Here is a 16,051-nt window from a genome sequence, read left to right on the forward strand (position 1 = left end):
GTGAATTAAAATCAAAAGATGTTGGATTCGGTCTCTATGTATGTTTGTCCTTTGTGGACAGATGCACACTATAAGCCAACATACTTGTAAATATTTCCTTTTGATGCAATTATTAATTACAAACTCATTCACTCTAATTTCCATGTTGGTGTCATCTTATAGCCAGCATGATGATCCCAACAAATTAGAGAAGGCTAAAAGTAAATTATGTTGAAATACAAATTAGTGCAACACTAGCACCATCTTTTATTAAACGCTATATATTATAGTAAAATGATGTGCAGGTTAAAAAAACTTTTTTGGGGGTGTTTCCTCAGATGTCGCTAAATTAGTTCTTGTTCCAAAAAATTGCTGTTAAATTGTCTCTTAAATGTATGTGTGAGAAATGATTTATAACTGTGGTATGTCTTTGTTTTAATCTGCAATATAAAAAATCCAACTTTGCAATGTTTTACAGACTTAACTGACTTAATTCTCAGAAAATGCACCTTCTGGCCATTATTCCTTTTTTAGCATTATTATAATTCTTTTTTTTTAATGTGTACCTCCTTTTTGTGAACTTTTTGTGACATTTCCCCTTTTTTTTCTTTTCTTACATTTTGGGTATTATTTAGTGGACCCAAATATTTTTGCTCTTTCAAACACGCTCGACAAAGGGAGATTGGCTCCATGCTTGAGTTGAAAAACCAGTCTTGGGTTGCAAATCTGCATGTCTGATATGTCGCAGAGTTACTTGCTTTTTTACTTAAATTAAATGCACCAGGTTTTTAGGAATTAAAGTCCAAAAATCCTTAATCCATGAAAAGAAAAATTACATTCTACTACTATTCATAACTAATAATAATTCAAATTAAAGAGCAGATAAAATGATCTAAAGATGCTTGTTCGAACTTCGATCAAATATATATATATATGTGTATATATATATATACGTTCTACAATGTCCCGGCACTCACTCTTTAACAATAAAGGTACTTGTGCTGGTGCCCTCCTAGGAACAAGGCTGTTCCAATACATAGAAAAGAAAAACTGGCGACACTCAGCGTCTATTTAAAATGTACTTCTTTAATCCAACGGCGTTTCGGGCGGGTGCCCGTTATCAAGGATATCCTTGATAAGGGGCACCTGCCCGAAACGCCGTTGGATTAAAGAAGTACATTTTAAATAGACGCTGAGTGTCGCCAGTTTTTCCTATATATATATATATATATATATATATATATATATATATATAACATATATAAAATAGTTATTAACAGTTATGTATATAGTGGCAGCATATTTAGTTGCATTTTAAAATTTGTAATAAAAAAAGACAGGGTAATAACAGACAGACATTGAGGTAAGAGGGCCCTGCTCATAAGCTTACTATATATATTTTATTTTACTATCCTATTTAGAAAACAAATTCGTAGTCTTGATACCCATTTGACCTAATTATTCTTATCACAATTCTATTTAAGGTTTACTTGACTAGAGTCAGAGCATCTTGTTATCTTTCTTAGGGGGGAATTCAAGTAGCCATGGTAATTTGCTGCATGCTAATTGAGCCGCCTCCAATTTGCCCCGAAGCGCGGTTGCTGGCAGCACCTATCTGGGATTTTTTTTTTCCAGGTCCTCAGCAGGCTAAAAAAAATCCCCGATAATGAGCCTGTTTCGGGAAGCTGGCGGTAAAAACATTCGCCCAAATACCGATAATTTTTCTGGGGGGAAAAACGGGCTCTAATTGAATTGCCCGAAGATTAAATATGCAAAAAAGTCCATCAAGGATAATTGAATTCCCCCCTTAATCTCCTACACTTCCACATGTAGAGAATCAGGTCATTGACAGCAGCATAAAGTATACCAGGAGATGAGTGTGCTAAGCTCGTGGTAAACAGTGGTTTGTTCATGTATGTGGATGAATAGTGAGGGTACAGCTGCATGCGATAGGAACAGTGGTCTGATCCAGGGAAGGACATTACAGAAAGCAGGAATCTGCAGACTGAGTGCTGTGTATTTGATGGCGAAAGGTCCCCAAAGAGCACAGCATTTTATACATCAAAGTGATGATGAAGACTATGGGGCAATATGACCACATAACAAAGATTTTCTATGACCACCTCTCACAATAGTAAAACAAATATTTTGTGCTAATTTATTAAGCCCAGACTCGAGAATTCAGTAACATTCTACTATAAATAAAAGATAAAGAAGTTTGTAAAAATAGAATAAAGAAAAAATGCTCTATTTTATTAATAAGGATTTTTTTTCCCTTTACCACTTACCACATCACCCCCTGTGATGACGATAGTGATAGGAGGACAGCAGCAGTACTTGTACCATTGCTGTCCTTGTTAGATTGGCAATAGTGAGCAGGCTGCCTCCAGACATGGCTGCCGCAGGTGATACCCTGTGATAGTTGCCACTGTTAGTAGATTTTGACAAATAGGGGTTTTCTGGTCTTAGTAGTATCAGCTATAGAAGGTAGATTTATGGTGCGTACACACTGGGCGATTAAAGTGGACGACTGAACGATAACGATATCGTTATCGTTCAGTCGTCCACTTTATCGTCCATTTTTAACACAAAAAAGATGAACGATGACGACGACGCGCGTTCCCGCGGGTCGTTCGTCATCCTCGTTCATCGGGCTGACATGCAGGCCAACCTGACGACCTCGTCAGGTTGCTGCATGTCAGGGAATGGGTGAGAGAGCCCGGCGCTGAACGGTATCGCTAATGATATCGTTCAGCGGCTGTGCTCAATGTCATGAACGACATTGAGCACAGCCTGCCGGGGACACACTAGACGATATCGCTCAGGGAGCATATCGTCTAGTGTGTATGCACCATTACAGTGTAAAGGCAGCCTTTATCATGTGATTGATGTTTTTTTTATACATATACTTAATTATTTAACAAAGTAATATCCAAAGTACAACTAACAGTATATGCCCTTCAAGATCTGGTGGTAATGAAGGCAACATGGTTGAAACCATCATTAGCATTTATAATATATCCTAAGCACAGCACCTCTCTTCTCTCTTTTACCCTGGTGTAGAAAACATTTGCTAATGCAATGTCCTCTTTATTTGTAATAAAAACCTCACAGCATAATGGCCATCCCAACCTGGTTTATTTAGCTGGGGCTGTTCCCCCAATTCCACCCCCTATGTCGAGCGTGTCCTTTTCTGCAACAGACGTCCTTTCTTTCTTTTTAGTCTTCTCTTCTGTCTCCTGTCTTCCTTCCTAGGCCATGTTTGCCAGCTACGTCCCCGAAATCATAGAGTTAATAGGAAACCGAAAGAAATATGGTGGTTCTTATAGTGCAGTTAGTGGACGGAAGTAAGTATTGACCGAGGCGTGGTGTCACTGCTGCAGGGCAAACCTCTCTGCATGCTATTTGTCCTTTGTTTTTTTCTTCCTATTTCTCGTTCCACGCACTCAGGCAATGTTTGCCCGATATGTCCCCGAAATTGCTGCTCTCATCCTTAATCGGAAGAAATATGGCGGGACGTTTAACTCAACGAGAGGGAGAAAGTAAGTTTTTTTTTTTTTGTTTTGTTTTTTTTAATTTTTTTTTATTTTGGACGAGCTAAATTGCAGATATTTTAAAGGTATTCCAAGTACAACTAACTTCATAGATGTTTTTTCTAGTGTAGACTAGGGAGTAACCAGTGGTTCTCAGACTTGCAGGGATTGGTATGAGCTTGTACAATTCAGAACAAGTAGTACAGAAAGATTTAATTTTAATATTGATTTAGAATTTTCATTATACGCAGTGTTTCCTAAATTGAGTTAGTACAATTATAAAGCTATTAGAAATTATTGTGCAAAAGATTTGGCCGGAGCTCTCATTTAATTATTTGAATAGCTCATACATAGAGGGCCTATTTATTATTAACATTTATATAGTACCTGAGTGTTATGCAGCATTTTGCAGATAATTTTTAATCCTTTACTGTACATCCGGCCCTTTCTACATTCACTACCAAACAAAACACTGGATTAATTTAATCAGAAGACAATTGACCTACAAAAGTGTTAAGGACTATGGGAGGAAACCCACGCAAACCTATGCCAGGAAAAATGTGCAAACACAACAGTGCTGAGAGTATGTAAAGCTAACCACAGCGCTACTTGACTGTATGTACAAATCTGATTGTATTTTGTTAAGGCTGGATGACTGGGTCACAGAGATCCAGTGCTGTTGGCTGATTACAAATACACACACACCAACACACACACACAAATGTAGTTACCATTCAATTGGATAGTCTAACATGTCTGAAATCAATTGAGTTAAAAAATATTCGACTGATCATTATGATCTCACATATGGGCCCCCGATGATTAAGTATCCAACTCTCCGCGGGAATACTTATCATCGGAGCAATTCAGCGTTGCCCCGGTGTGGGGACAGCTGCTCTGAAAACAACTGTCCCAGCCATTAGCAGCACTGCTTCTTCTGTAGCAGCGTTACTTACCACCCCCGTGGCCGGATTCACATGTGTGACCTGAGGTCCCGCATGCGCAAAGCCGCTGGATATGCAGTAGGGAGGCGGCGGAGGGTTTCTCTCGGATCCCTCATCATAACCCTAGATCTCCTTCCCAAAGGAAGGAGCAGGACAACGAGAACCAGTGACATGTTAAATATGGCGTTTGTTCTCGCAAACAAACTCCGAAACCTTTAAGGTTTTGCAGTTTGCTGAATAATATGGTAGGTGATCCCTAATAATGAATAATCCATTACATAAAATATATGTGGAAACTAGCATTTCCGCACTTGTGTAACTGGGATGTAGTTATGAGACCAGCGACCACCCCGGGGGGAGGCTAGGGTTAGGCACCCCCCAGGAGGGTTAGATTTAGGGGGTGGTAAGAGGTGGTAAGGGTTAGGATTAGGCACTAGAGGGGAGATTAGGGTTAGGCACCACAAAGGGAGGGTTAGGGTGGGGGAGGGGTAGGGATAGGGTACTTACCTGCCCTGTCGGGATCTTCTCCCTTTGGGCTGCCAGCCGCCAGGACTTCATACCCATTCCGTGTAATGGGCCATTTAAGTAAAGATGAATAGGCTCCAGGCAAGCCAAATTGGATGAATAATTGTTCAGTATTCGGGCATTGCTGGGTGTAATGTATGCATGTAATTAGCCTATAGCTGTGCTTGTCTTTTCCATTTTGAGGGTTTTATGTTATTTTAGAAATCCAGATTTGCCAGATCAGTTTGGCTAATCTTAAACCATTCTCCGTATATTTTCCCCTGCAATTGACTCTATCAGAATGCAAACTGCTGAATTTAACCATTCAATAATGTCACATATTGGCAAGTCAAACATTCCTATAAATGTGAAATGTACTGTGAACGATTAAATTCATAATGAATTGTTTGTTAGTAGTAAAAACTTAATTGCAGTCAATCAAACTAAGCATAATAAGATTAATGAAGTAAGGGAGGTGGTAAGGACAAACACCATATTATCATACAGGCTGTTGACATATTGGCTTTGGGTTGGTAGAGCATGCTAGGGTACCACAATAACTGGAACAGCATGTTGCCTATCTCAGATGTAAATGGACACTATTAACTTATGTTACAAACAATTTTTTTTGCTATTGATATGGATTTGAAGCTGCATTATATATATTCTTTAAATATCTGAGGTAGAGTTGTAATTCCTGAGTCTGGCTTGTACGATACCAGGGAGACAATACTCATTGTCTCCATGTTAGAGTGAAAACCAGCTTAAGTTTTCAATTGCTGGGGTTGGCTGAGTATTTAGGAGGGGCATCCTGCCCATTACACAATATATGGGTCAGTTGCTTCAAGTCCTGGGCTATTCCAGCAAATGTATTTTTTCTGCAGTTGACTGACCGTTACTTCTCCTCAAACCAGAAATGCTGCCAATTCATTTATTTTAAATCAGTCATAATTGTCCTTCAGTGTTAACTGCAGTTCTCCACAGGACCTCCTATATTTTTAATGATACAGTGTAAGAGCAAACCATGCAGTTAACCTTGGTGTTTACTGTTAAGACTGCCCCTAGATGCAATAACATTGGGCGCCCCCCACACAGATTCTGGTGAGCAGGGCTATTTTTCTGGAAAAATAGATTCAGGAACTATGGGTGGAGCTATAGAAAACAATTATATATATTATATATACTTGTTATATATACTGAACCGCCAGGCCGTCATTGAAGTGCATCACAGTATGTAGGTTAGAATTAAATTGAAAGGGTATTTTGTTCATTCGATTGCATAAAATAATAATTTGTCGCTGTTTGTCACTAGAGACACTCGCACACAGTTAGTTGTTCACAAAACATTATTGTGCAGGTTCTATCCCTACATTTAATTTAGTTTACATGAGATTCTTCATTGAACAATCCCACAATTTCACCAGGCAATATTCAGTACTTTCACTCAATTACTTGTTAAATTTTTTCTTTACAACACAGACTGGAATACCTTTAAAATGTCTCTTTGAGTCTAAACTAGAGTATCAAGATCTCAATCATGCCTCTGTGTCCTGGAGTCCAAGGTAATTTACGCCATCTGACAGAATGAAGCATGGAGAACTGTGTCCATGCATATCTAGAGGTGCAGTCCCATGTAGCCACAAGCTGGAATCTATACCTGAGCTACAAGCTAAGCAGTTGTCATAAAGATAGCACAACATAATTATAGTAATACATCTGAAGATAAAAACATACTGTTACCACGTTTGCAGTAATACACCAGAGATTAAATGATGCTGTCTTAAATGCCTCAGCATACAATAAAGTGTTGGCTAGGCCTATCAAATAGATTTACAGTTGTAAGAATTTACTAATATATGGGACATACTATATGGTAATCTTATTTTATTTATTATGACTTTTTCTCTGCTGGCAGATCTAACATTATTCAGTGTCCTGTTATCTCCAACATCTTTGTGTCTATAACATGATGCTGCTAACTGGTTACTAGTCTCACCCATTTGTGCTGGCTAGTGGGCACAAACTGCTTAGCAGCATGATATAAATCTATGACAACGTATTTATTTATTACCAGTTATTTATATAGCGCACACATATTCCGCAGCGCTTTACAGAGAATATTTGGCCATTCACAATGTTTTCCAATGTTCCTACATAATCCTGGTCTGTGTAAATCACTATGGGGATATGATATCACAGTGGTCAGTGGTTCTTTTAATTTCAAAACAAACAGAAACTCTGTACTGATGCAGATTTGCATCATATGAGCCCAAACAAAAACATCTAAAAAGCAGAATGTAATAATAGCATATTTACCGCTATATGCTGAATTGGAGATGTGCATGAAGTCGGTCTACACCAAAAAAAAACTTTGTGTGACATAAACATGGTACAGATGTTACATCTGTACCATGTTTATGTCAGGCGAAGTTTTTTTGTTGTTGTTTTTTTTCTTTAAAAAAACCCAACACAACACATATATTTTGACAGCAAAAAATGTATTTGCTATCCGGTTGTGTTTACATGATAATACCTCTACAAATTAATGTGGAAAAAATCTAATTCTATAATACTGTACACACAAAATTGTATAATCAGCCTCAGAGGTAACTTTGCAATTAACCAATCAGAGGCGGCCAGCTGGCTCTGGCAATTGTCATCCTCACCAGTTGTATTTGCACCAACCCTCAATGGTTCTCAAGTGATACAGCTACTTATGCAAACATATCCTTACTGTACTCAGACTGTGTATGACCCCCCCCCCCATTACATTTCTCCAAATGTAAGGAAGTGCGAGTGTCACATCTGCATACACACAATTGTTTTGTGGGCATTACAAGCTGTACAAATTTGCATGTTTTACCAAATGGACATTTGCCTAGCTCTGCATCAGCCCCTCTGAAATTCATTCCATACACATCCAGGGCAGGTTTCAGGTTAGATAGGTTTGTCAGTTAAAAAATGCTAGTAAAAGTATTTATTTTGACACAAGTGGGTAAAGAGTGTTAAATATTGAATTTTAAGTGATAATTCCTTTAACTTTATTTTATGTAACACTGCATAATGTTTTGCATATTAAGTAACCAGAAACATATATGGGGAAGATAGTCCCATTTTGTTTTACAATCCTAGCAGTTTTCATACTATGGTGACATCACACAGTGGGCCTGATTCAGACCCACTCGCGAGCGGCTGTCCGCTCGCAAGTGGGTCGATGGTGTGCACTGAGCATGCGCACGACGGAGGGAGCTCCGTCGTGCGCATGCGCGAGACGCGACGAGCGAAGGACTTTCCTTCGCTCGTTGTGTCTGATCAAAGGGGGCGTGCTGTCGATGTTGATTGACAGCACGCCCCCTTTGGTGTGCGTGCCGGGGGCGTGCCTCCCAGACGGGGGCGTTCCCAAGGGAACGCCTACCGTCAGAAGCCGGCCCCACTGACATCACTAGTGATGTCAGTGGGAGTGATTTTGGCTCTGATAGAGCCAAAATCACTCCAGGGCTTGTGGTCGAAAAACCCGACCACAGGCTTCTGGTCGCACTGGCGATGGTTGCGATGGTCAAGACCATCGCGACCATCATCCTGCACGCTCGTATGTGCTGTGGGTGGTGACCCACAGCTATACGAGCGTCCAGGAGGACGCTCCATTTTTATGGAGGACGGCCCTCATTCAGAGCGAGCGCTCTGCTCAGAGCGTCCGGCTCTGAATGAGGGCCAGTGTTTTGAACAATAGAGTTCGTAGCATCACTCTGTGCTGACACGTTTAAGTAAATGAGATTCACTCATTCTCTGTCACACAGGAGCGTTCACTCTCTGAAGACCCTGCATGCTGTTATGAGTGTAAGTGCTACACCTACCAGGTAATGATCATTCCCTGATTACTACCAGAGGCGCAGAGAGGGGGGGGGGGAGGGGCACGATTACAAATTACCTGGGCCCAGGCTTGTTAGAAATGTCCCACTTTGTGGCCCCTGTGTGGTCGCCTGTACAACCGTCTGCGCCCCCTGTGCGGCTGCCACATTTATTTGAGGGAGCGTGTCCAAGTCACACCGGCTTTAGCTTTGCCCCCATCAGTACCTGGGCCCATAGCTGTTCTTATAGGCCCTGATTACTACAGTATGTCAAAGCAACTAGAGTACTTCTATAACTGGACAATTGTTAGGGGCTGATGCCTGTTTGTTAAGCGCAAAATATTAATTTTTTTTACAGTGCACACACATATGCCTATGTCCATATGCAGATTTGAACACTTCCAGAGCCTGTTTAAGATATCTGGCCGCCCTAGGTTAATACATTCGTAGGAGGCAATTCAATTAGGTGCGAGTTGGAATAAAAACGAGTTTGTTCTATGAAACTTGCAAACATCGCACAAACGCACACTCCCGATGAATGCAAGATCAAATTAGAAATGCCTATTTACGTTATTTGCGGCGAGGGTGTGCAAATGTTCTATAACATGCGGCTTGGGAGAATGGCATAAGGAAGAGGGGAAACTATTCTTGACCCCAAAAAAAGTGACAACTTGGATAGCAGAATCATAGAGAAGGCTGTTAGAGAAGGTTGTTAGTGGGCATAAGGAAAGTACTGGAGGTATTTAAACGGTGTCAAATGGGTGATTTGTACATAGTTTAATGAATTTAAAAAAGTTTAAAAAATAGGTGATGTTTGCTGTAATTTAAGGCCACTTTAAAAATGAAAAAAACAAAACATATTTTTTAAAAATCATTTATTTTTAATTTACAAAAAAATTCTTTAAATAAAATTGGGTTGCCTAAACTAACCAAAAAGTAGATTTTTGGGGGTTTATTCTGAGGCCCAAGTAATTATTGGGCCAGTTAAGCTAATTGGAAACTTCTAATTAGTCATTAGGGGGGGGGGAGGGGAGGTCCGAGGGATTCTACACTGTAAAAAATGTAAAAGTGACAGAGCCAAAAGTGATGATCATTGATAATGATAATCTTGAATCATAAGCACATGAGCTCTGATATGTCTGTAGCTGGAAAACATTGGAAAACATCATACATTGTCATAGATTTATATCATGCTGCTAAGCAGTTTGTGCCCACTAGCCATTATAACGTCATAGTACATAGTAACACTGCTACAAATATGAGAACACATAAGTGTGTTCTAGGCTGTCAGCTTCCCACAGGCATAGTTACCCCCCCCCCTTCTCCCCACCCCTTTTTCTGGTCGCTCCACTTCCCATCCCCGCTCATGTCCTGGTGCTCCTAAGCTGCACTCTAATTACCCTTATGCATGGGCGTAGCTTCCATAGATGCAAGGGGTGCAGCTGCTATGCCCAGAGCTTAGGGGGGGGGGGGGCATATTCCTTGTCAAAGTTACATGTGTTGTATCCTTATGGTTGGTCAGGCACTGAACGCATCTTACACTTGTGATATAGATGCGTCCCTTTCCTCACTGTCTCACTTATAGAGGTGGGATGGGGAGGAGAGGGGCCAGCAAAAGTAGGGGAAAGGGGCCAGCAAAAGTAGGGGAATGGGGCCAGCAAGAGTAGGCAGTGTCATGCAGCTGAGTCAGACTTGGACACAATCGCATATACACCTGACAGGAGACATAGCTATTGCAGCTATGGTAGTTGGTCACTCCGCTCAGCAGGTCCATCAATTTAGGGTGCCAGAGAAGTCAATAGTATTGGCGATATATGGTATAAAAATGTACCACACTCCAGTGTTTGTAGAAATACACCAATGTATTTACTAGGCTTAAAGCATAGCCAAGTAGAGTAGCAATGTTTCAGGCATAGCTGTGCCCTTTATAAAGCCTTGATAATGCCTGTGTATACAACTCAACATTAAACCCTTGGTGTTCAAAGTGCTTGTGTGCACCGCCTCTGTGCCAGCATGTGCTTTTACATGGGTATTCTAAAAATATTTAAATCAAGGTAAGATTGCTCACCGTTGCTAATAATGGCTAATTGAATGTGGAAATAGACCCTGGTGCCAATTGACTGCATAAAGTAACACTTTAAGTTCTTATTACTCCTCAAATACTTTTAAGAAAATAAATTTGATCAAATCTTCATGGAAGCGTATTCATAAAAAAAAGTCAAAACAGTTTAGTTGCAAAAAAAAAAAGTGTACATACTGTTTATGCCCTGTTTAACTTATGGTCTGATTCACTACTGATCGCAACTGCGATTACGCACCCAATCGGATGAAAGGTGAAAGGTGATGAGGGGGGGGGTTGGCGAAACACAGGTGGGCCAGTGCATTTGAACGCCATTGCAGGGGCATGCACAAATTAGCCACTGCGATGCCCTACTCATAGTGTGCGGTGAAGTTAGCAATTTATGAGTAAGGTCAGACCTTGTGCAAGTGTGTGTGAGTCTGCAATGGTACCGATGGTTTTGCAGTTTTGCTAATGATTACGGATGTGTGTAGGGTAAAGTGTGCATCCTTATGCTGTGCCACAGCAGCATAGCGATCACAATGAATTAGCATACTGTCGCAGTTCAACTGCGTGCGTAATCTATTGCATTCGCAGTCGCGATTCGGAATGAATCAGGCCCATAGATTTCTTTTCCTAGATAGGTCATTTTCTTTCTGTAAACATGGTAAGACATAAATCCATTGCAGCATTTTAGTTGTTTCTTTGTTATATATGCAGTATTGTTACTACTGGTCCTCTGTAAAGAGAGGTATGTTTATAATCATGTATCAGTTATAAAACATTACTGGGGACATGTATGAATATGATCTTAAAAACAATATAATACTACAAATAGGATTTATACAGTGACTAGAAATGTGTCACCCCCTTTGATAATTCTCACTTTTGATTTTTTCTTTACATCATGTAATAAAAAAATAAAACATTTTTTCACTGATCCACAAAAATAACTGCCCAAAAAACTTTTTTTTTTTTTTTTATTAATTCAAATATCAAACATTGATTACATAAGTATTCACCTCCAGTGTTTTATACAGTACTTTGTAGAAGCAAATGTATCTGCACTTACAGCAATGAGTCTATTTGGGTCTTATCAGCATTGAACATCTGGACACTGGGATATATTCCCATGCTGCATTGCGCAATCTCCATCAGGTTGTACAAGGGCCTTTGGTAAACAGCAATTTTCAAATCATTCCAAACATTCTTGATGGGATTAAATTAATTCTGGGCTTTGACTGTACCACTCCAGGGCATTTATTTATTTTATTTAAACCACTTCAATGTGGCTTTTGCTTACTTTAGTCCCTGAAAGAAAGAGAAAAGCATCACAATAGCTATGGTCACCAGGCTTTACTGTAATATTCATGAAGGTGAAGTCAACATAGGACCTACAGTAGTTCTGAGGTTAAAACAGTCACTGTTGGCTTCCTTTAATCTTCCCAGATTGTGTAGTATCCAGGCTTTTGTTGTCCCATGGCCAGCTTCTTGCATCTCTGCTGCTGTTTGGAAGACTGTAACTATGGGCCTAATTCAGAGATGTATGCTATTGCTGTCTGAACTGTGAATTTGTATGCAGCTGCTATGTGAAAATATGCAAATGTCGCCGTAGCTGGGAGATGTATTGAGACGTCCACCTGCAGCTTTGCAAATCCAAGCATCTGCCTAAAATGCTGCAGCATCTGCATACAAAGATGCAGCATCGGTCACAGATCATTCCATTGTTGCAATTCTGAGTGAGTCTATGGTCCTGGAGAATGGCCACGGGAATTAAGACGCCAGAGCCATATTCCTTGCGTATGGGGATCTCAGTTACTGGATGAGACATGCCCTTGATACAGTTGTAACATGCCTGCATTCCTTGCCACAACTTCCTGTTACCTAGTTCAGAGGATCCCAGACTGTCAATCACACTGTGAATAGTCACTGCAAGCTGCTGCGGTAATGATCCTTGATGCATGTGCATTGCGACTTAGACACATGCGTAGTTAAATGATGATTGCTCAACTACATAAACATCATAATAGTGTACAACTCTGAATCAGGCCCTATGTCATAGGCTTATTGGTGGCCACCCTAACAACAGATGAGCAAAATAGCACCAATAGAGTGTTTTGTGGCATAATGGGACAGTTTTCAGGCATGTGACGCCCTAGTGGTACAAGTTCTGCTTTCTCTTAGCTTTATATTCCACACTGTGGACCTCATTCAGAGCCGCTCGCAAAATGCGGGCGGCCGCTTCTCTGTAAAGAGCCGGCCTCCTGACCACCCACAGCTTTAGCGAGTGGCCAGGTTGATGGTCGCGATGGTCAAGACCATCGCGACCATCGGGGCTTGCGACGAGACCCTTGTGTAGGGTCTCGTCTGCCGCAAGCCCCAGTGAGCTTTCAGCTCTAATAGAGCTGGAAGCTCACCACTGACTTCACGAGTGATGTCAGTGGGGCAGCCCCCAAACGGCAGGCGTTCCTTCGGGAACGCCTCCATTTGGCCAGCCACCCCGCCTACAAAACGGTGCGAGCTTTCGATCACCATCGACAGCCGCCCCTTTTGTAGTGAGCCACGGAGCAAGAGAATTTCTCTCTCGCTCCGGGGCTTGCGCACGCGCAGTACGGCCACTGCGCGTGTGCAGGGCCTCAACATCGACCCGCTAGCGAGTGGGTCTGAATGAGGCCCTGTGTTTGTACATTCACATTGCACAGAATGTACAGTCTATGATACAAGCTGTAACAGTGATGGGAAATTTTCTTATATTGTATGGTAAGTTTAAGAGGCTGGGTACTGGATGCCGGCATTTCGAGATCCTGCGGACAGAATCCTGACGCCGGCATTCCGTCAGGGTTAGTATCCAACCCCTAAACCTAACCCTAATTCTCCGCACCCTAAACCTAACCTCCGCCCTTACTGCCTAACCCTAACCCTCCCCCCCCCCCCACTCCCTCTAGTGCCTAACCCTAACCCCACTATTTACCGTCGGGATGCCGGCACCGGGAATATTTCCTTTTCCTGTTTGATACTATTTACAGCTTTATTTTAATTATCATTGCAGATTATATGGTATTGTTCAGTGTTATGACTCCCAGGATATGTATTTTGATTCCACAAGGTAATTAAAATGTGGACAATACCAAACGGTCACATTATTTTTATAGCCATTATGATTAACCGCTGTTGGATGTAACTGTGATATTTTTCCTATCATCTTTAATCCAATATTTATTGATTTTATACATAAACAAAACGAGTACACATATATTGACTCCATTACAAATTATGCCTGATACAGACTCGGCAGAGAACAAAATCACGAACATATGAAGCCTACTTTTGTTCAGGTGTAAAACAAGTTGCATAAACATTGACTCAAAGAATAATATTCGGTATCACCTTCTTAAATGGCATAATAGAGAACTTAAAGTAAAACACCCAACAACAAATAATAATGGCAGACAGAGTAACACATAAAATATACAAAAATAAATATAATCAGGTAATAAACATAAATAATGACAAATAACCAATATATCAGGATATATAGAGCACCACATAGTATATCAATAAACAGTAAGAGCCCATATGCGCCATATGGGCTCATTTACCAAATATAAAATATAAATAGCCAGTGCTAGAGGCATATACAAGTACAAAAGTACCTTACATCTTAAGCCTGATACATAATAATTGCAAAATATTACTAAATAAAATTAACAAATACTAATAATCTGCCATAAATCAAAACAAATCAAAACCCTCCAAAACAACCCATCCTATAACCCCACCCTGTATGGCCTAACTCCAACCCAGGCATACTTGGATCCCAATTCCCCTTTACCAACCTACAATATCCTAACCTATAAACCTCCCCCCACCCACACAGACAAAGGATAATAAAACACATATATGACAAGGGCAATATATTGTTGACCTTAGCTAGGCTAGACTATGCTAAACCCAGCTCTCCCGCATAGTAAGGATAAAACATTTTCCACAGACATACTATAGAGATAAAACGTTCTTCACATACTTAAAGCTTGGCAACATACTAATTTATATACTAGAATATTATAACCAACGAGACAGAGAAATATTGGAACATGAAAGCATTATGAGGGGCACCAAATTATTAATCATTAATCCGGCCAGGCCTCAGGAGGCAGTGAAAATAAAGGCATAGTTCCATCCCCATACAGAAAAGTACTTGGAATGCTTTAATGATGTATCCTGAAGACATCCATCCTTCCAAGGGCACACAGAAGATAATATGAAAAACTTGAATGGCAAAGCCCGGTTCCCCGATCCCTCCACTAGAAATGTAGCACTCTTTGGAAAAGCACAGTAGACCCCGACCGCCTAGGGTTTGAAAGGGTATCCAGCATGGGAATATAGACACTTCCCTAGGTGAGGATAAGCTCCAGACTTGTTCTTTTTTATAACACATGTAGAAGGTAACCATCAGTTGGGAACTCAGCCTTCACTTCTCCAAGTTTATTGAGAAGCCTCTGTGTGGTTAGGCAATAGCTTGAAGAATCAGCTGCACTGAACTGGCCATCTGTAAGGCCATCAAGCCGCAAGTATCCGCAGTAACTGTAAGCAGGTACAGACTAAATGGTGGTGGCTAGCACGCCACCTATGCTCTCCAGCAACAGTTATATACTGCGTCCAGCGTCAGGATCTGTTGTTATGAGGAGCTCAATCCCACCACCAGAGGCACTTAAAATAAAATGGCTGCCAACTGTCCAATCTGATTATCAGACACAGGAACAGAATCCCTTGGTGAGTAGCAGGAGATTAGAGGTACTGACAACAGGGAGAAACCGCAGAATAATGAGCAGCAGCGGAAAGATCAATGTACCAGCAAGGTCAGCAGCAGCGTTACTTCAGGTAGAGTGCGGTCCCAAAATGGTGGCCGCTGTCTTCAACTCGCTGGAGCAAGGCAGCAAGGAGTAGAGACCAGGCAAGCAGTCGGCGGCAGAGGGACCGGAGCACCAGGAACAGCCGGATAATGAAGGCAATCCACCAGGTAAGTAGTATTTTGAGAAGCAATAGTTAAGAGTAGGGATGGAGACTCCGGGCCAGCAGGACAAGGAAACAGCCACCTCAAGTCGCCGGGTAATAGAGCCTTAAAGTACACAACAGGAGCCAGCTGTTACACACCAATACATACAGGAGAGGATAAACCAACAA

At 41.1% G+C, this 16,051-nt stretch overlaps 1 protein-coding gene across 9 annotated transcripts in view; it reads left to right on the forward strand.

Moving 5' to 3' along the window:
• KCNMA1 (potassium calcium-activated channel subfamily M alpha 1) overlaps positions 1 to 16,051 on the forward strand; it is a 636,705-nt gene that overhangs the window by 382,490 nt on the left and 238,164 nt on the right. For all 9 annotated transcript variants that reach the window (XM_088474944.1, XM_088474945.1, XM_088474948.1 and 6 more), the window contains exon 9: positions 3,235 to 3,326. In XM_088474944.1, coding sequence (XP_088331070.1) covers positions 3,235 to 3,326 — 92 coding nt within the window. The remainder of the gene's footprint in view (positions 1 to 3,234; positions 3,327 to 16,051) is intronic.

The sequence above is a fragment of the Taudactylus pleione genome, unplaced genomic scaffold (genome assembly GCF_031769625.1).
Source record: "Taudactylus pleione unplaced genomic scaffold, aTauple2 ptg000157l, whole genome shotgun sequence".
Taxonomy (NCBI): Eukaryota; Metazoa; Chordata; class Amphibia; order Anura; family Myobatrachidae; genus Taudactylus; species Taudactylus pleione.